This window comes from Triplophysa rosa, linkage group LG8 (genome assembly GCF_024868665.1).
Source record: "Triplophysa rosa linkage group LG8, Trosa_1v2, whole genome shotgun sequence".
NCBI classification, from domain to species: Eukaryota; Metazoa; Chordata; class Actinopteri; order Cypriniformes; family Nemacheilidae; genus Triplophysa; species Triplophysa rosa.
Genome location: NC_079897.1, coordinates 1,926,487 through 1,949,100, shown reverse-complemented (window position 1 = coordinate 1,949,100; position 22,614 = coordinate 1,926,487). Strand labels below are relative to the sequence as shown.

At 38.5% G+C, this 22,614-nt stretch overlaps 1 protein-coding gene across 4 annotated transcripts in view; it reads right to left on the bottom strand.

The window, feature by feature from the left end:
* Positions 1-21,040, bottom strand: part of znf385d (zinc finger protein 385D) — a 44,427-nt gene extending 23,387 nt beyond the window's left edge. For 2 of the 4 annotated variants that reach the window (XM_057339545.1, XM_057339546.1), the window contains exons 1-2: positions 20,655-21,040; positions 13,487-13,641 (exon numbers count right to left, since the gene is read on the bottom strand). In XM_057339545.1, coding sequence (XP_057195528.1) covers positions 13,487-13,641; positions 20,655-20,682 — 183 coding nt within the window. In that variant the 5' untranslated portion in view covers positions 20,683-21,040. The remainder of the gene's footprint in view (positions 1-13,486; positions 13,642-20,654) is intronic. The other 2 variants (XM_057339547.1, XM_057339550.1) reach the window with 1 other exon arrangement.
* Between the last annotated feature and the right edge of the window lie 1,574 nt (positions 21,041-22,614).

Sequence of the window (22,614 nt, the reverse complement as noted above, 5' to 3'; positions counted from 1 at the left end):
AATACTCTTCGAAGATACAACGTATGCGATACTACTCTATAGGTACTCAAGATTAATATGAGATTGGCAGAAACCGCGTGTGTTAGGGCCGCTTTAAGAAAAAGAGTCTGTTTTTTGCCATAATTTGTAACATTAATTTCAAGGCACTTCTCCCGTGCCCAATTTGCTCTCTCTTTTGGAACTCTTTCATGAATAAAATGCAGTGACGGATCAATAAAATAAAGTGGTTAATGAACATGCTGACGTTTGATGGACACATGTTACCGTAAACGATCCTATAAATATAAGGGCCTTTTTACACCGGGTCACTGCATGCGTTTTCTCTGATCGGATATCTATCCGATTTGTTAAAACGGTTTTATTTACATTTGGCAACATAAATGCATCACGGCTAAATGGATTTAAATCCGATCTTCTATTCCCGTGAAAAATGCAAATGAATAACTTTATTTCCGCTGAACTGAAATGTTATTATTTTGCTTTGTATGGTTCTGCACATGCAGTCGCATCTAAAAAAGGCATGGAAAATGCGATTCGAAATGTTTTCTCCTTCATTCCAAGGCGTCTGCCGATGCTAAATAACCACGAGCCGCATTCTCTAGGATGACAAGATCTACGATCTTCAGACACGACATGTCCCCCAATGGGTTTTTGGGGGGTTTATTTGCCTCAGGCGCAGCTAACTTGCGAGCGACGCATGAAGTGACCAGGTGTTAAAAGACTTTTTAGGTTCTTTTTCGCCCACTTTTCCAAACTCGGATTCAATGCAATAAAAACTTCACTTTTACTATTGCAAAAACGTTTAAGTGAAAAACACTGTTGTTCCCTAAAGTAAAATATTAAATAAGTAAATAAGTAAACACTTCTGAAACTATTCTGGCTTTCAGTCGGGCTGAACCTCAAAAACTGGTTCTTTTTCATCTATCCATCTTCTGCATGGCTTATCTTTAAATCTGTTTACACTTTTCATGGGACTCAACATGCATTGTGGCAAACAGTCATCTTTGCATTAATATTAATATCTGAGGTATGAGAAAGCATTTTATCATCTAAAATCTCTTTTAAGAAGCATAATCATTAAATTCCTTGCGTTTCCTCTCGCTAATGTCCGAATATTTCTGACCTCTCTTCAAACGGCAGACTGCTGACAGAGAGATGTTTTCTGACACACGGCATCTTAACGCAAAGCAAACATGCCACTCTGTAAAGCTCCCACGGCGCAGACAGCATCTTTACGCAGCCCTATCTGGGTCCACCTATCTCTTTATGAAATTATCTGAAAGGACATCCCAACACAAGCAAAATGTTCATTTGTTTTGATGTGTTACTTGTTGTGACAGCTGAGATTCAGAGATGTTATTTCTTTACATGGAGAGAATAATGTGCATCATCAGTCAAACCGATGTCAGTATTTGTCTTGTCACAGAAGCTCCTCTTCTTGTTGTGTGACTGTGTTTAACTATCTTGAAAATGAAAGTCGGTAAGATTCGTAAGATTCGTCTTCCGATCATCCCAAACCAAAGTCTATGAATTCCCATTTTGCATTTAAACATCATTAGTTAAACACTGTACTCGGAATATCTGCAAGCCGGCGAGTCCACATCATGAAATATTAAACATCTTTGTTTTGATTATGCTTTTATGACTGTAGCTATATCGGCCGCGCCATCCTAAAACAAGTAAACACTTGGGTATCAAACATTTAAACAGCAGACACACGTCGAGAGAGAAAACAGACACGTTTTGAAGCCACGCTATTGCCAGCCACACTTACCATTATACAAAGTGGGATAAATGACCTGTCAAAAGCAATAGCAGCCCTTATGTTTTGTCCAATTACGCTCCCACACGCGTGAATCAGGAGTTGCGCGTCTATTGATTTTAACCGGCCAGATTTGCAATTCAGATCGAGGAGGCCAGCGCGGGCCGAGATGACGAACAGCGTGTTGATAAACACGTGTAATGTAAGCCCACCGCGAGCCGCTTCACGGTAAAAGCAACGGTGGGCTTGTGAATCATCTGCCCTTGAGACCCAGATCAAACCCAAACGTTCAGTATCTGTGGGATACATATTAAATATTGAACTGCTTATCTGACTTACAGCAGGAGTTACGATGAGTTATGGCACTGCGAGAGGGCTGTGGCGAAGGAGAATTGAAGTTAAATGAGATATATAAATATAAATCCTGACTCTCGCTGAGGAACATTAGCAGAACAACGTGTAGGGAGGTGCCTCGTGTTTTTCTTGGGGCGGTTTCTTATTGCTATCTAGTTTCTTATTCCAAGTAAACGAGAGCCTTTTAGTAAAACGTTGGAGGTTAAAGAGGGACAGAGTTCCATTTTTGAAACTGTGCACGGTGCCGAAAACAAAGCCTGAAACAAAAGAGCAAACCCACAGGATGCACTCGTGTTCATCCAGTACAAACAAAGTTCAAGAGACTAAAATAAAAAACAACAATTAAAAAAGGAATTAAGGTAATACTCAAGTACTCGAGTTGTCATTCCACATTATTGTGACAGTTGACAGGGTCTGGCGGCACTGAAAACAACATTCTTACTGATAAACATCACGCTCTCTTGACCTACAAAGAATACTTCAAAGACAAATGGAAACGGAGAGCAAAGGATGATGGGTAAATGGTCATTACGTCTAAAAGGTTTAATAGAAACCGCCGTGCCCACACACGCACAGAGACACAAAGAAATACTCTGAATAGAACTCAGGACACAACCTGGCTGCTGTGGCAAACCTTTTCATCACGCACCGAATGGCCGTCTTATCTTTATGGCGGGTCTGTTTGCATGGCTGTGATACGGGACGTGCTCATATAGGCCTAGTCTGTTGACCGGCGCTGGACAAGCTGCTGTAAAACTAGGGCTTGCCAAAATCCACACCATCATTTCAAAAGAATTCAAATTGAGGCAAGTTTACAGATAGGAATCGTAAAGAATAAACGGGACAGCTTAGGCCAGATCATAATTGCTGTTATTAAAAGTAAAGCTAGTTTTGCAAAATCCCACATATTAAACTTGGAAACGTAACTTGGAGCATATACGGCAAGTTGGAATGAACTGTCACTTTCAATAAGAGTTGTTTTCCACACGTGCATAAAACACACGCGACCGTATGTTAAACGTGTTCTTTTATTCTTGAATCCCATGTAAAAACTTATGTGGATAACATTGCTAGTTTCACATGTGATCGCATGTGTATTTTACACTTTTCTGTAAGGGATATTAAAAGTATAAATGTGTTTTTAAAAGAAAATGGTGTCTGTTAAACACTAAATACTGCCAAAGAGTATACTGCCAAAGAGGCGAAACTCTGGTGCTTTTTGGGAAACAGCGCGGACGCCATTTTGGGGTGAAAATGCTTGATGACCGACCTGGTTTCTAGCGAGCCAAGGCATTTTTCATCTTGTATTATCATCATTCAGGTTGAATTTCAGCTTTAATGTTTTTATTTTTGAAAGAAGCAACTGATATTGCCATCGCGACAGCAAAAAGCCGAGTAGCTTTCACCCCAAAATGGCGGAAGCGTAGGGCGCTGGTGTTGCAATGTTCTGTTGAGTTTGGCCTCTTGGTATCTATACACTTTGCTAATGCAATAAAGAACTGTACAAAACAAGAGAAGAGAGTGAGTGACCAAAGAAGTAATGTAACATTTTTATCAATAGACGGTTTCATCGGACGCACACACCTGGCTTGAGGTTAACTTTAGGTCTGTGTTTGTTAATCGGTCTGGCAAGTGGCTAATAATATAACTATTTATATTATATTCAATTTATATAAATTATATTCATATTTTATTGTATATCGATCGTATTAAATAAACAGTTTGCTAAATTTTATTGAATATTAATTTTATTAAACAAACAATTTGGTGAATGGGTCGTGTAACTTAGCCAAGTAAAGGTTCTTCTACTGGTAACCCAAAATAATACTGACTAGACATACTTGCTAGCTAATGTAATTTATCTGTTATTTCTTTAGGAAATCGAAGGGACTCTTTTCTTTGCTGATGTGTACCGGAAACAAAATTCTGGCCACAAAAGCACACATGCGCAGTAACGTTTGTTAATGTTGTTGCTTTAATTACGTCACTTATAACTTATAGACAGTTTCAGTAATTTTTTTGTGAGTATACACACTTAAACCCAGCAACGACTCAAAAAGGGATGAACCCTACTGTTGGGTTAAATTATCCACGAAAATGATTTATATTTGACCCAACAAACCAGCATACTGTAGGTTATTTTACAAACCAATAGTTAGGTTCGTCCCTTTTTACCCAACGCTGGGTTGAAGACGCATGGCAGAAAATTCTGCCCAGACAAGAATTGCTTAACAATAAATGAAACATCTAATTTAATACGTCTAATATCAGTCAACCGGGAAACAAAATATTGTTTAGGTACCAACATGATGCTATTACTGCCTCTATAAATAACGTACGGTGGATATATCAAAGTTTGCCAAGTTAGTGGCATCAAATCTTTAAAGGGTTTTATTTCAGACACTAGTAGCAAACAAACTAGATATTGATGAGCAGAATTCTGTTTCTTCCGTTATGTAGCGAGTTACTCCTGACCACTGCTGGTGACCTCTGAATCACACAAGAGACTGAAGCCGGAACATCACGAGCTCTCCTTCAGCTCGACTCAGCAGCAGAAACTATATACAGTAACAAATACCTTTCTAAACACCCAAACAATATAGAGTCAGTTCTGTAATCCTCAGAGATGGACCGGGCTCTATTTTCACAATGTTTCGCTAGGGTCAAGCTTCCTGGAGCGGTTTATGCGAGTCATGCGAAGCTCCTGCCCACTCACATCCATCTCCATCCTCGCCTATTCACTGAACACACACAGTAATCACAGATTCTGTAACAAAACCTCCCACACAGTCCACAACACACCAACAATAGAGCTATGTTTAGATCTGAGAACCCCTCGCAAAGTTTAGACTCTCAAAAAGAAAACACTTTAAAGTAGACTCAAACTCACAATGTCGAGCGATAAAGCTAAAACATTACAGAACGTCATGTAAAACATAATATACAATTATTCTGTCATCATCACAAAATAAACTTCATATCTTCTCATTTCATCTTGAAGGGTTTATTGTGCAATAATGATCATGACTATTTACCAAAAAGATTGTTGGAAGTTTGTTTTGAAGACTCAATAAAATGTGTCTGTTTTTACGCACTAAAACTTACGTGTCTTGAGACAAGATTGTAAAGCGAGTTTAATGACGGTCTTTAGTTGCATTAAAATAACTGCGTATTTACGATGCTTTTTAATTCTATTTCACCAGCATTAACATTGTAAAACAGCGGAGACAAAAAGTCTGAGATCACCAGAAAAACAGGTTTATTTCACATTTTAGTTATTTAATTTAATTGTCTTCCATTTCAAATGATCTTATCAGAGTAACAATATCAGCTTTATACAGTAATTGAGCGTTTTGTATGTTTTATTGACAGCAACACTCGAGCTGTTGTGCAAAACTTGATGATCCATATGAACCCAGCGTGAATGAAGCCGTTTCAAAATGTTCACAAATGTGCTCAATAGATGAAAGATTTCTTATTAAAATCCTAATTTTAATATTTTGAACCTCAGACTTTTAAACCCCACATTTCACATATGTCCACGCAGTAATAATAACTAGTTCCGTCTTGTCATTGTTGCGGAATTGCCTGGAATTCCACTCACAAAGATGAATTGTTCATGCTGAGGTATTCCTCAAAGAGACGAGCTGGAATTCCACCATGACACCACAAACAAATCCACTTATCTGCCGCTGACTGCTGAACAAGACTCATCACGCTGAGAAAACACGACCACAAGCCAACACAAACCAACAACATATAACACATCACAACACAAAACACAACAAACCAACACAAAAACAACACATTACATACAGTACAATGCAAAACACAAAACAAGCCAACAAAATACAATACACAACAACACATCACAATATAAAACACAACACAAAACAAACACATCGCAATAGTAAACACAACATAAACCAACACCAAGCACATCATAATTCAAAACAAAACTCAAACCAAAAACATACAAAAACATCACAACACATCCCAATACAAAACCCAACACAAGCCAACAAAATACAATACATCGCAATATAAAACACAACATAAACCAACACATCACAATATAAATTACAACCCAAACCAACAACATACAAAAACATTACAACACATTACAAAATAACACAGGACAAACCAACAACATAAAAAACAATATGCGCAGAACAAAAAAACAACACCTCACAATATAGCCTAAATTACAACATAAACCAACAATGTATAACATCACAATACAAAACACAACACAAACCAACACATCACAATATAAAACACAGGACCGACCAACAACATAAAGCACATCGTAACACAAAAAACAACAAATCAACACGTCACAATACAGCCTGAATCACAACTTAAACCAGCAATACATAACATCACAATACAAAACAAAACAACAATACAACATAAAACAAAGCACAAACCAACAACCCCAACACAACACAACACATTAAACACAAACCAACACATCACAATAGACACCACAACACAAACCAACAACACATCATAAAAACAACACAAACCAACACATCACAATATAAAACACAGGACAGACCAACAACATAAAGCACATCGTAATACAAAAAACAACAAATCCACACGTCACAATACAGCCTGAATCACAACTTAAACAAGCAATACATAACATCACAATACAAAACAACAATACAACATAAAACAAAGCACAAACCAACAACCCCAACACAACACAACACATTAAACACAAACCAACACATCACAATAGACACCACAACACAAACCAACAACACATCATAAAAACACAACAAACAAACCAACACATCACAATATAAAACGAAACACAAAACAAACTATAAGACACAATACAAGCCAACGACATTACACAATAACCCATCAAAACCCAACACATTACAACACAAACCAACACCATGCAATGAAGACGCAGTTTTGCGTCTTTGTGTTTTTAAAAAGTATGCATGTGTTTATGCATGAATAAATACATCTAAAAGCAACAAAAACCACAACACATCTGAGCCTGTAGGTCTGCGATTTTGTAGGTCGTATATCATGTAGCTCTGCATGTAAAACACAGAAGGTTTGTGATGGGGGGGGGGTGAACACATTAACCCTTCTGCAAAGGCAAGCATGGCTTCAGGCGACCGTTTCAAACAGTCCCGTGCTCTTGAAACTCACGTCGACCTCATAAATCTCAGCCAGACTCTCGCGTTTGAAGACTTAAGGACGGTGTCTTTCATTGTTCATCACTGCAGGTGTGAAACTCTTGCATTACAACACAGCTGTCGTGACCTCACCCGAGAAGCCTTGTGCCAACATTGTACCGTACAAAATAACATCTTTATGTGCTCAGGCCAAAATGTGCTACAAACACGGTCCAAAATGAACATCAGGTGCTCACCGTAAATTGAAAGCTTTCAACCTCATCTGGTTACTTATAAGGAAGTGCAACAAAAAACATGATTTACACTAATGATCTGTCAAAATACCAAACCTGATTTTGCAAAGTTCCACATGTTTTTTCGGGCCAACATCCTTGTTGGACCCAAAACAACATTCCTGTTGATCCAGGAACATGTGGAACTCTACAAAACGTGCTATTCTGATCCTTACTCATGCAAGAGACATGTGTCCGCTAAAGGAAATATCTGTCACAAACAAAAGTGTGTAATGTTGTGCATACTTCCTATAAGAAAAAAACATCTCGATTGGTTCTTCTAGACTCCAATGATGTAAATGGAAAGCAAACGGACTTGCTTAGGTCTCATCGGCGTCTCAAATATTAAGAGTAAGGAATCTCACAAATGTCAAAAATCAATATTATTGACGATCTCAATATGAACTCATACATTTCTCATCAGATTTACCCAAATCCTAGTTATTTTACCTCTACAATCTACATTCCTTTTACACCTCCATATTAATTTGACTCATTTAATTTGATTAAACGTCTGAGACTAAGTTGATATACAAATGAAAAGCAACTAAGAACTCGATCAAATCTCATGATGAGGCATTAAAGAGCAACCACATTTTCCTCTTGTTTTCTCCGGTGTCGTTCAACTGTACGTGATCCACTTGGGTTCATCGGTCTAGAGGTTTGGAACACATGAAACATCAATATCACAGCAGCTATTTAAGCTCCAAGCAGTCAATTGTCATCTATTGTGAAATGGTGATGTCGTAACACCGAATGATGATGGAGTTCCGTACCTATAATTCATCATGAAAGAATTACACATAAGACTCAAAGCCAGAGGAACGCGCCACATATACGGAAGACACGGCTCACGGAACATAACCGAATTTGAAAGACGTTACCCCTCCGGCATGAGATACATCTCGGGATTTTCCTGCATCTGCACAAATTGTTTCAATCAAAACGCACTACATTACACACAGAAAAATCCCGGGTATTATGGGTGAACTTCAGCAGGGACGGGCTGCTAGCACATCACCAGGACACAGGGCGGGAACACAAAACCACAGCTGGACGAGTCGGTTTACAGCCCCAAACAAAAACAGAGAAAGTTAACAGACACGCACCCCACCTAGAACTCGCAGACGGCCTATTCATCTCGCCCGTCACCCGAACGCACGAGACAAACAAACGTGCTCGTTCGGCAGACCGGGACAGGGTTCAGGGCCGAGTGTCACTCGCGGCATTCCGCTCGGGAGCCATTTTCCACGGGACGGCTCGAGGAGAAATCGATAGCTTGAGATGCTGACTGCTCGGCAGGGGAAATCGAGTTTGTATTGTTTCTCAGAGAAAAATGTGGACTTCAGGCGAGATAAATGGTGTTTTAGGGGTGGAAGAAAAGCTTTAACTGAAAACCGTTCTGCCTCATTTATTCACTCCTCTCTTTCTTCGGACACACCCTGAGTTTGCCATTCTTCACCTAGAGCCTTTTTAGGACAATTCTGTTCTCATTTCCTCACATTTGATGTCTATGACTTGTATTGTGATTTTATTTAGAATATCTGGACCCGTCAGCATCCGAGTATCATACGTACAACTCCAAGTCCAAGACTAATTTACTAAATAAAATAAAAAAACTGCTAGACTGAATACTATAATATCTACCACAGTAAAACTAAGTAACATTAAAGTATACTACAGCATTTACTACAGTTTATTAACCTACTATAGTTATGCAATACGGTGTACTATGTTTACTATAGTATTTACTATAGTAAATTGTAGTCAAATTCCTAAATACGTCAGTGTTTTTAACCCTTACAGTAGTGAATATTACAGTATACTACAGTTTTTACTACAGTTCATCAGTCTACTATGTTATACACTACAGTAAACTATATTTACTATGGTAAATACTACAGTATACTATAGTACAATTTAGTCAAATTCCTAAATACGTCAGTGTTTTTAACCCTTACTATAGTGAATATTACAGTATACTACAGTTTTTACTACAGTTCATCAGTCTACTATGTTATACACTACAGTAAACTATATTTACTATGGTAAATACTACAGTACACTATAGTAAAATTTTGTCTAATTCCTAAATATTTAGTGTTTTTGAACCATATAGTGAATATTACAGTATACTACAGTTATTATTAGCCTATCAATCTAATATACATGAGTACAGTATACTATATTTACTATGGTAAATACTATAGTAAAATGTAGTCAAATTCCTAAATGCTTTGGTATTTTTTAACCTTGCAATAGTGAATATTATAGTACAGTTTATCAATCTGCTATAGGTATGCACTAAAGTAAACTATGTTTACTATAGTAAATACCATAGTATACTACAGTATTTGATATACTTAATGTGTTTAATTTTTAATGATTTATGAAGTCACGCTTATGAAATCATCCTAAACCGCAGCAGCCTGTGTCAGGTCCGAGTCATTAAAGATCGGCACTGCACAATTTTTGGAAGAAAGGAAACGACACTAATAAAAAAGCCCATGAAAGAAAAATGAACAACCTGAAGTGTCAAAGTGAAGGATCATGATGATTTGTAATGTCATCTCTGCCTGAAATGACCTCTGATAGGCACAATAAAGCATCACTCTTCTCTCTCAAAGTCCTTCAAAAACTCTTCTGGTATCATTATCGTATCAGCCTCGCATCACAAACGCAATCCAGTTGCTCCATTTGATCATAAGCACAACCAAGAGAGTCATAAATGTGTCTAAATGCTTTACTAACCAACACAACGTAACAGCTTTCCAGGTGTCCCAGCCAATCAGGACACACTTTATTTATTTATTTAACAGACAGCTGTTTTGGCCAATGAGATTTGACTGTGGGCCAGCACTGATGTCTATGGGGAACACTGGGAATATTTACAAGTATGCATGTTATTTCTTTATTCAATCATTTGTCACATAGTTCCTGTCGCTTAACTGGTTGAGCATGACCAAGGAACACACACGCTGATAAAAGTGTATAAATGAAATGCAAATGAAGTCTGCATTATAAAAGTGTCTGTATTATAATGTAAATGGTTTTGTTCTCATGTAAGCATTTATCTATTGGTGTATCTGTGCATTACAGAGTTCCGTATGTGCCGTATTTGGGAAAAACTGAACACTTCATTCCAGCACTGAAATCTTTGTGAACATAGATCAGGGTTGGAAAATCCCTGCTGTCATATTCTATAAAATTCCTATGCGTTTACGATTAGAACCAGCAAATGTTTAACATACCTCTGAGACACAGCTATACATCTGACCTCACTGTTTCTCCACACACAGACACACACAGTACACTCCATCTGGATGAGCTGAAGCTGATCCTGACAGATAAAACTCATGCTGAAGCGCAGAAGCCCATGGGACAAGTAAGCACTAGTGTTTCAAACGGCTTAGGGTTTGAGAACAGAATCTAAACAATAAGCTATTGTTTAACTATAGCTCGACCGGTTTAATAATGTTTCATAATGATGATAAGCCAACTCTTTTAATATCAGCATGTGCACAGAGTGAGTGAGTGATGAGTGAGTGAGTGAGTGAGTGAGTGAGTGAGTGAGTGAGTGAGTGAGTGAGTGAGTGAGTGAGTGAGTGAGTGAGTGAGTGAGTGAGTGAGTGAGTGAGTGAGTGAGTGAGTGAGTGAGTGAGTGAGTGAGTGAGTGAGTGAGTGAGTGAGTGAGTGAGTGAGTGAGTGAGTGAGTGAGTGAGTGAGTGAGTGAGTGAGTGAGTGAGTGAGTGAGTGAGTGAGTGAGTGAGTGAGTGAGTGAGTGAGTGAGTGAGTGAGTGAGTGAGTGAGTGAGTGAGTGAGTGAGTGAGTGAGTGAGTGAGTGAGTGAGTGAGTGAGTGAGTGAGTGAGTGAGTGAGTGAGTGAGTGAGTGAGTGAGTGAGTGAGTGAGTGAGTGAGTGAGTGAGTGAGTGAGTGAGTGAGTGAGTGAGTGAGTGAGTGAGTGAGTGAGTGAGTGAGTGAGTGAGTGAGTGAGTGAGTGAGTGAGTGAGTGAGTGAGTGAGTGAGTGAGTGAGTGAGTGAGTGAGTGAGTGAGTGAGTGAGTGAGTGAGTGAGTGAGTGAGTGAGTGAGTGAGTGAGTGAGTGAGTGAGTGAGTGAGTGAGTGAGTGAGTGAGTGAGTGAGTGAGTGAGTGAGTGAGTGAGTGAGTGAGTGAGTGAGTGAGTGAGTGAGTGAGTGAGTGAGTGAGTGAGTGAGTGAGTGAGTGAGTGAGTGAGTGAGTGAGTGAGTGAGTGAGTGAGTGAGTGAGTGAGTGAGTGAGTGAGTGAGTGAGTGAGTGAGTGAGTGAGTGAGTGAGTGAGTGAGTGAGTGAGTGAGTGAGTGAGTGAGTGAGTGAGTGAGTGAGTGAGTGAGTGAGTGAGTGAGTGAGTGAGTGAGTGAGTGAGTGAGTGAGTGAGTGAGTGAGTGAGTGAGTGAGTGAGTGAGTGAGTGAGTGAGTGAGTGAGTGAGTGAGTGAGTGAGTGAGTGAGTGAGTGAGTGAGTGAGTGAGTGAGATGACGAGTGAATGAGAGAGCAGAGAGAGAGAGAGAGAGAGAGAGAGAGAGAGAGAGAGAGAGAGAGAGAGAGAGAGAGGAGTGAGAGGAGAGCAAGTGAGAGAGAGCGCAAAGCGATAGAAGCGAGGGAGAAGAGAAGAGAGGGAGAGAGAGAGAGAGAGAGAGAGAGAGAGAGAGAGAGAGAGAGAGAGAGAGAGAGAGAGAGAGAGAGTGAGTGAGTGAGTGAGAGAGTGAGTGAGTGAGTGAGTGAGAGAGAGAGAGAGAGAGAGAGAGAGATCTGGAACTGACTGGAGTGAAAAAGAAAGAAAGAAAGAAAGAAAGAAAGAAAGAAAGAAAGAAAGAAAGAAAGAAAGAAAGAAAGAAAGAAAGAAAGAAAGAAAGAAAGAAAGAAAGAAAGAAAGATCTCTCCGTGGGAGATCCAGACTAGGACAGAGAGAGTTAGCGAGTGTGTGAGAGAGTGAGAGATTACTGTGAGTTATCTAGTATCAGATATCTGGCTCCAGAGGATTCCCGTGAGTAACTCATTATTGAAGGAACAGTCTGTTAAATACAGATTAGAGATCCAGAGCCAGTGTCAGTCTGCCGATCATCACATCTGTGTTTGGGAATGAATAAAATCTTCTGTGATGCTTCTTCATTCTGTCTCTCTCCGCTTCACATGCAGCACATTTAAAGGATCTCACACTGCACTTTCACACACAAATTCAGTCATTTCTGTTGTCATTCCAGCATCACATCGTCATAACACAACACAGCATGTCTGTGCTTTTATAGACCTACAGAACACATGCAGAAATCATCCAAGAGCTTCCCATCTGTCGACAACACAAACAATGAATGCAGATGAGCTCCACTAGTGTCATACAAAAATTCCTTTCTCCAGTCTTGCGCTTTCCTAACTTTACAGAAATCAGAGTTATGTTTGCGTTAAGTATCATCTTTGTCCAATATGTCTCTAAAAATGAAAATAAATGAGAATTGTTAAGCAAGAGAATGAAGCAATCAAATTCATGTGGAATGCACAGTTCAGATTTGGCCCGGACAAAAGAGAGTCAGAGGAAGAGAAAGTGACGGAAAGAAATAAAGAAAGATGACTGTAAAAAATCTACATTTATAAAACGACTGGTTACATCTAACTTTTTCTAATCTAGTATCAGAATTTTGGCTCGAGAGGATTCTCAATGCTGCAAAAGAGTTTAAAAGCTACAAGTTCATTCACATGACGTGAAATTCTTATAAACAGCTGTTTCACACAGAGTTCATAACCTCATCCAGCTATGGCAACAGCTGCTTTAATATAACAAGACTGCCGTCCGAATCATCTCAGAACATATAACAATTATCTCACAAGACACCCTCTCTTCAATCCACCGCAGACGGCATGTGTAACCACCAGCAGAACAACAGAGAAGCTCATTATCACCTTCAGACTCACCGAACTGAATCCAGGCACGAGACCCAGCATTGAGCTGCTGTCCAGAGGGAAGGACAGGAACTGCTTCATGCCCAGAGACGGTGTCACAGCGGGCAGAGGAGCTCGTACCAACGCCGGCACCAGTCCACTCTGGCACGGATTACCTGAAAGAACAAAGAGAGGACGTTACTTAACCAGAATTATGTCCTGCACAATCTTCAGTTAGGCTGTTCATTTATGAAATATATGAAGGGTGAAGAATAAAAGCATCCCTATTTTCTTTTGAGTTTACCTCATTTGTATGTTGGATAAAAGCGCCTGCTAAATGACTAAATGTAAATGCAAATATGAAAGTGTGTCACAGTAGAGTCATGGGTTCGTTTCACGGGAAACACACGTTTAACCAACTTGGATAGAAGCGTGTGCCATAAATGTAAACACATTGCACAGATTTTCTCTCTAAATCACCCTGGAGAATAAAAGAAAAGCAGATTTGAACGTTTTTTGGACCGTCTGGCTGTTCATTGACCTGCTTACATGCCTACTTAGCAAATAAATAAATAAATGGACATAAAATATTGATTGTTATACTATAGAGCCGCAGAAAAAAAGAAGAGACCATTCCAAATGTTCATTTCATCATCATTTCTAGATGTATTGTGGTCATTTCAGTCCAGTGTATGTTGAATTTCAACAAAATCAAACCTCAGGAGTGACATAAAGTCATCCAACGGCAATGTGAACGACTGACAGCATGACAAGACGCATGAAAACTAGAAAATCCAGGTTATCACATCAAAAATATCACATCAAAAATATTTTTTGAACTTTGACTAAATACATGTAGACCCATTACTGTTGTATTGCTTAAAAGAGAATACCAACTTGTTTTCTTTACAGTTTTTGAGGTCTGAAAAATACAGAGCATCTTTTTTGTACTTTTCACCTGTTTCTCCAGTTTTCATTTTCTGCGAATAAATACAAATATAAACGATATTTTTATTTGACATTTGGAAGAAATATTGTTAGTAGTTCACAGAAAGAAACAAAAATGATCATTTTACCTAAACACAAAAATAAATATACGTTTTTTTTTAAATGGTCTCTTAATTTTTTCCACATCTGTATATGAAGAACAAGACTTAAATGATCAAATAATATTAAAAAATCCATTATTCAATTCAAATCACTCTTTGAATACTGCTTTTTACCCAATGCGCATCATTTCAAAGCAACTTTACAGAAACAAAAACATTAGTGCAATGTTTTACGTTCCATTTTACGATCCTTGTTGAGCAGAGGCTTTTAAACTTTAAAGCATATTGTCTTAATACTGTATAGTTATATTACAGCAGCCAGTAAGCAAACTAAATGTGACTGCAGCAGGAAACAAAAAACTCTGCAAAGCCTTTAGTATTAAAAAACCTCCTAAAACATTTTTAGGAGGTGTGATATATTCTTGGAACAAGCTCTTGCTAGTCCTGGAACATCATGATGGATCAATAAAAGGCTGCAAAGTGTTTGAGGAACACAAGCTGTGTCAGAAATGACTCTTTACACCCTTTTTCACGAGTCCTTACGTCAATTCCATTCAATTCAATTCAATTGTATTTATATAGCGCTGTTTACAATGTTGCATTGTTTCACAGCTGCTTTACAGGAAGAAAACAAAACTAAATGAAAAACACAGAAAAACAATACAGTACGGTAAATGGTATGGAAAGAGTAATACCATTCTAATAAAGCAATGTTAATGGAATTTACAGAACACTGAGTTAATCTAACATCAGCAGTCTCCAACACGGCCCAGTGACGAGAGACCAAAACTCCAATGATGAATAAAGGGAGAAGAAAAACCAGTCTCAGCCGGGAGGGCCAGGTCTCCTCTGACATGTTGCAGCTGCACTCAGCAAAAGTGACTAAATGTCATATATTGTTCTAAAAAAATTCTGTTTTCAGCCAATCACAGACCTGGATTCAATGCAGTGAAAACATACTCCACCAGTAAAACATCCCAGCCGTGTCATACATTCGTGAACAACTCAAATGAAGGTATGCATGAGTCAATCTAAAACAATCATTTCGAACAATTTTCTCGCCCAGGTGAAAACGCTTCTCCACACGCACGATCGCTAGAGGATTTGAAAGCTAGAACTATAAATGACATGACGATTCTCACACTGTTGTCTGTGAGAGCCAGACACATGAACTGCAGACAGACATAAACCAGAGAAGAAAGTAAACTGTTTTAGTGCAGTGCGAATATTTGAGACACCTTTATAAACCAGACCTGACAAACAACCAACTTTACAAATCCAAACCGAGAAAAAAGGTGGAGAGCACTGTGGAATGATGCAGAGAAATAAGATCCCTCATGGTCTTCTATAGGAGAACAAGTCTCGATTTGATCTTATTTCTGCCTACAACAAACATTTGACATATTAAAGACACATCTATTGTGATTTTCTCTCTCGTACAGGAAGGTTGTCTTGTCTGTACACCAGCTTGGAACGGATTATAAAACCCAACGGTATTAATTCTTCCAGTCATTCAGGTCCTTTGGGAGGAGAAATAAAACACGCACACCCGCCGGTCTTCATATGTGCAAGTGGAAGCACGTCTGCGTTCTCCCTCGACAAAGCGCGTCAACTTCAGGCCTTCACATCCACAACTCGACTATGGCATGTCAAATGACATCAGCCTCGGAGAATGCTGTCACGCGTCCAGACGTTGAACAACCAAACGGTAACATTAAATATGCAAGCGAAACCACTCTCTGACTGACAGCGAAAGCTGCGGAGGAGCTTTCACGCCTCTCCCGGCGTTAACCGAGGGGCGTCTTCAAAACAATGCATGTGTTTTAGCTCTTCCGGCTTTGAAAAACTTTAAGACGTTTGAATATTGCGTACATGTTGAAAAAAGCCTCTTTAGAAGAGGAACATTACAACCGAACATCCAAAACACGAGCGCTGGAAACATGAGGTTTGAGGGAGCAGGACTTATTAAGTTGATGGGAACATTTCGATAGTTACGCGGTTTTTTGACACCGGGCCTGCACGAGAAAGCATGAGGTTTTCTTTCACAGCTCTGTGTTAGGTTCCAAAAAACATTCTTGTGGAAAATGTCCAATCATTTTTCTCGCCGTCGGTCATTGTGTTGCTTTTAGTGTGATATATTTTCACCTCTCTCTCGCCGAAAGAGAACAGATCTATCTCACTGGTGTTGAAAACGACCTCTGATGGTTCTAATGGCGTATATAAAATCGTTTGAACACAGATGGTCCTTTAATTGCTTTTTAGATTAACAAGACCCACTTAAACACGACTGAATGTCAATGCAAAATAGTTTAAACCCTTCAACCCAAGTGGAAAACATTGCACCAAAAAACATCTGCATCTCAGATATTTCTCATGAGAAAAGGAGTCAGAAATGTGTCTCCCATTAGAGTTTGAGAAGAGACGTCCACAACGTGTCCAACTGAGCTCGGATTTGTCAAGTCTGCAATCAAAAGGTAATGATATTGAAGATCTCAATATGATCGCAAACATTTCTCAAATCCAGATTATTATACCTCATTTCTCACCTCCTTCATGGGTTTCAACAATTACACTCTCATTTGCCTCGTTTTTATTTCTTCTAAATCTTTTTTAGGAGAAACATATGAGACTAAGTTGATACTTAAATGAAACACAACTGAGAACCATCAAATCTCCAAAGAACATTTTCATCTGGGGTCATTTCATTGCAGTTCAATGCAAAAATGGCTAGAAGGCTCAATTCTGAGAACGTTCGAGCAAATTGAATGAAATTCACAGTTTAAAGTGCGGTTCAAGTATCCAGTACTTTGGAGACACTGTGAGATGGAAGTGCGGTCAGAAAAGAGAAGCAGTATCCAAGAATAAACTTGACCCCTCTCAACACTCCATCAACACAGTGAAAACACACAACTTCACCATCTTCTGTCTGGTACAGCTCTCATCTGCATGTGTGCAGAAACACGGCCCGCAGCATCATCTCCATCACTCGGTTCAGATGTGCCCATCATCTTAAAACATCTCTTGGTGCTCGGAGCTGTGCTGACGGAGAGAAAAAAGATGTCTGCTGGACAAAAATGGCACGTAAATAATTAATGGACATCCGCTCTGTTTGCCTGTCCATCTGAATCTCCCAGACTTGATTCAGTCTGCTTTCTGCGATTGTCTCTTTAGAACCCTGTCAAAAACACTCACGTCTACACTCAAAGACGTGGCACACAGGGCCCTGTACCTTCATTTATACTTCAAATCGCTTGAACTGAAAACATGTTTTTAAATTTGGAAAAAAATTGTTTGCATCCTAAAGGAATAGTGTTGAATTTAGACTCAACTTTCAAATAAACGAAAATGTGTATTTACAGTAAACTACAGTAGAAGGCTATGGGGTGAGACACTGTACTGAAATAAACATTAAAATCCATTACAGTATATTTTATAAATCAAATCAAAGTGTTAACAACAGACAAAATGTCTTAAAAACCTAGTCTGTGCAAATGGTTCTGCTCATTTAAACGGTATGTTTTGAGCGCAAATGTGGGAATTTTCAAAAGGGACTTTTAATGTGCATTACGCCTTCACACATAACAAAAAGTTTGTTGAACAAATCCAACTGATAAAAGGATGTTTGAGCTTTATAATAAAAAAAAAAACGTGCATTTCTAGAAGAATAAAGACAAGCGGTATAAAAAGCTGTAAGCTGCGCAATCTGCTTTTAAAATCTCTAGAATGTCTTGCCCCATAAACTTCAATTGTGCAGCAAGTGATTTACTGTAAACATGATTTGTTTGTTTTGAAAATCTGAGTCAAAACCTTATGCCAGATGCAGTGAACCGAGATGAAGTTGATGTTTTTCCTTTCAACAGCCAGTAATGATATTGTACACTGCTTCGGGATTTTTTTTAAGGGATAGTTCACCCAAAAATGATCATTCTTTCATTTATTCACTCTCATGTCATTTCAAATCTGTGACTTTCTTTTTTCAGCAGAACACAAAAGAAGATATTTTGAAGAATGTTGATAACCAAACTACATTGAACCTCATTGACTTCCATTACATGAACATTTCTTGAAATATCTTCTTTTGTGCTCTGCAGAAGAATGAGTCACATACAGATTTTGACTGACATGAGGGAGAATTAATGATGACAGAATATATTTTTTTGGGGTGATTTAGCCCTTCAAGATAGTTCCATCCCTTTCATCTTTTTAAAAAATGTCTTATGTAATTAAAAAAATCACGTTTGTTCACATCTGAACTATTAGTGGTCGGGAAACACTCGCCTTCCGAGGTTACAAAACAAATAAATAACGTTTTGCGGTTAACCACGCTGTGGTTTCCACTGTCAGGAAAACAAGATCTACACCACCGGGGTCGAACCTGAGATTTCCACAGTTCCACTTTCAGACCACAACTAAAGCAGAAACCAGTGACTGCTCAATAAATAAACAATGACTCCCGTCCTGAAGGTTTACTGTACGAACATGGCAAACATTTGCAGTGTAACAGGGTAGTTCCCAAAATCTTGCGAGCTGACTTGACATCTACTGCCAACACGACATACAAATACACAAACCACACACATAAGCGTGATGCCAAGAATGTTGCCAAGTATTTAGGCTTGTAATAGCCCTTGTTTGAAACGCATCCATGACGTCTAAAAAGCAGTCTACATAAGCTAACACCACACGCAAGCGGCATCACACTCAAAGCTGAAGATTATAAAGCAGAGACCTCACACGCTGCCTCTGATGCGACCGTCAAATGATGTAAAAGAAAAAAACTCACACACAGCAGCTGTGCAGCACATTAAAAAGCAGAAATGCAGGATCTGTCAACCTCGAGATGACTGTCCGCTTCTAGTGTAGGAAACGTCATGAGGTTTCATTTTTGCGTGTTGCGACGTGCTTCTCGCAACTAAGAATCGAGAAGATGCGGCAAGACATGAGTGACATTACTGTGACAAAACCAATTTCAACATAAAACCTTTCTGCTGTTAATCCAGCACCTAAAAATACACTTTAATTTATACATTTACATACAAGTTCATATAAGAAAGAAAAATCAGAAGGCATCTCTTTAATATCACAATCATTTCTCCTAGACGTTAAATGGAGAGCAAAAGGAAACTTGTGCTTAGGTCTCAACTGCGTCTCAGATATTTCTCATGAGAAAAAGAGTCGGAAATCACACAAATGTCTCAGAGTTTAAGAAGAGATGTCAACAATGTGTCAAACTGAACTCAGTCTGCAATCAAAGTCAATATTATTGAAGATCTCAATATCAACTCAAACATTTCTCATCAAATTGACCCAAATCCACACTGTAAAAAATGATTTGTTGTTTTTTGTTGTTTCAACTTAAAAAAATAAGTTACCTTGTTGCCTTAAAATTTTAAGTTAGTTCAACTTAAAAATATTAGTTCACTTAATGAATTTGTTGCAAACTCGTTGTGTTGACTAATATTTTTAAGTTGAACTAACTTAAAATTTTAAGGCAACAAGGTAACTTATTTTTTTAAGTTAAAACAACAAAAAACAACAAATCATTTTTTACAGTGGATTATTTGACCTCGACAATCGACATTAATTTGACACCTCCATACTCTTCACGTCTTTCAACAATTTCACTCTCGTTTGATTCTGAAATGTTCCTCTGCTTCACCAAAAATCTCAAAATTACGTTAAAATGAAAACTAATGGCCACGTGATTTGTCTGCGCTGACGCTCATAAAAAATGCATCAGGCACGTGATTTTAATACGTTAAAGAATATAAGTAAGACATCAGACAGAATATCTACACCAGCTTCACATCATGGGAACAGAAATGTTTCATCTCCCGTTCCTCCGCGCGTCTGGAAAGAAATCAGGCGTTCAGCGTGAAGCTTCATTTTCAGATAACACGCTGAGACACAGAGAAACACGTTTCTTTCAGCCGCAGCTCACGGTGTCACTCATTTCTGTACATCAGGTGTCTGTTCTCACTCCTCCTCATGTTTCTGGAAGAAAACCTGCCACGAACCACAGAGTCCACAACCACCGACTTTCACACTTCAACCTCACAGCACAGCACTGATTTAAGAAGTCAGCAGATCTTCGTCACCTCTGGAAGTCCAGAAAAGAAGACAAAAAAGATCTCACTTACCAATAAACATGCTCTCCATGGTCATCATGCGTCCAGATCTGTAGACACCGCTGCTGTTAAGACTGAATCCATCTCATCTGTATCTGTGTGTGTATGTGGAGAACAAGAACACGAGGGCAGCACAACACCAGTCTTTAATCTTCTTTCTTTCTTTTGGTAGCTCTCTTTAAATCTGTGCTCCTAACATTCACAACTCTCTCTCTCTCTCTCTCTCTCTCTGTCTTGTAGCAGTTGTTTTCTGCTCAGCTGTGGCTCTGTTGGTTTCTCTCCAGTTGTAACGTGACTCTGTGCTGAAAGAGCTCTCGCTCCGGTGCCGATATCAGCATCTCTAGAGCGAGACGAGCCGCGGCCGCTCATTTGTTCTGTCTGAGTGTTTCTCAGACACAGCGCCCTCTCTCTCTCTCGCTTTCCTCTTATCTCTCTGCTTTTTCACCTCCCCCTGACACTCCCTCTCTCCAGTTATCAGGAGACGTCCTCAATAGAGAAAAATGCTTTATAAATAAACTCTGTTTTTGTTGTACTTTGTTTCTCCAGTAAAGGATTTAATGTGTTCTGAATGTTTTTAGGACATTGTTAAGGTGGTGGTTGCAGAGGTTTTGTTTAAGGGTTATAACGGTGAATGTCAAATCCCAACATCACTAATAATGTCTTTTAACTTATATCCACACAAAGTTTAATCTTGCAGTAAATATTCGTTGTATTTAAAAACAATAGAACGCACATCAAAAATATATTACAGTATATTGTAGTTTTTACTATTATATGCTGTAGTAAAATTTCTAGTGTTTCTGAACCGTACTATAGTAAATATTATAGTAAACTACAACAATTACTACATTTGATCAATTTACTATATGTATTGCTACAGATAAGGATAGTATATTATGGTAATTATATATATATATTTTTTTTTATGCATTTGGCAGACGCTTTTATCCAAAGCGACTTACATTGCATTATATTATACATTTGTTTCTGACTATGTGCAATCCCCTGGGATCGAACCCATGACCTTGTGTTGCTAGCGCCATGCTCTTACCACTGAGCCACAGGAAAGCTTATCATATAGTAAATAGTTTAAGCTACAGAGAACTATAGTATACTATAGTAATTATACTATGCTGTAGTACTATAGTATAGACATAAACAAGCATTACTGCGCATTCGTGGACTGCCCTCAACTTCCGGTATACATTCGCAAATACAGTAATAGAGTGCCTGTAGATTATTTCTGATAACAATCAAAAGAAACCGAGAAGAACCGTTACTCGACTAAACTCGTCCCTCCAATATTTTGAATTTAGACTGCGATACCAAGCTCAACCGCTAGATGTCAATGTCCCATACGGTTTCTTTAAATGCGACAAAACTACAGGACCCCTTCAACAAATTGTTTATTTAGTACAATTAACCTATAACAAAATCTAACAATTAATTAATTTATACAATTATTATACAAAACAATAATCATACAAATAACATTAACATAAATTAAATAAAATATAAATAGTTCTATTATTAGACATTAGCCAGACAGATAAACGCAAACAGACCGGAAGTTAACTGCAGTCTACGTGCGTCCGATAAAACGGTCTATATTACAACATTTACTACATTTTATTAATTCACCATATTTAAGGCTACAGAAAACTATAGTATACTATATACTAATTATACTATGCTGTAGTACTATAGTATACTACAACATTAGTATATGGCAACCGCTTTGAATAAAAGCGTCTGCCAAATGAATAAAAGTACATTAAAATACATTTGATCAATTTACCCTAGTTAATGCTACAGAGAATGACAGTATATTATGGTACTTATACTAAACTGTAGTACTATACTACAATATTTACTACTCGTAGTTAATTTTACTGAAAACTGTGGCATACTATAATAACTATTGTATACTGCAGTACTATAACAGGCTCCCACAGCTTACTATAGTAAACAC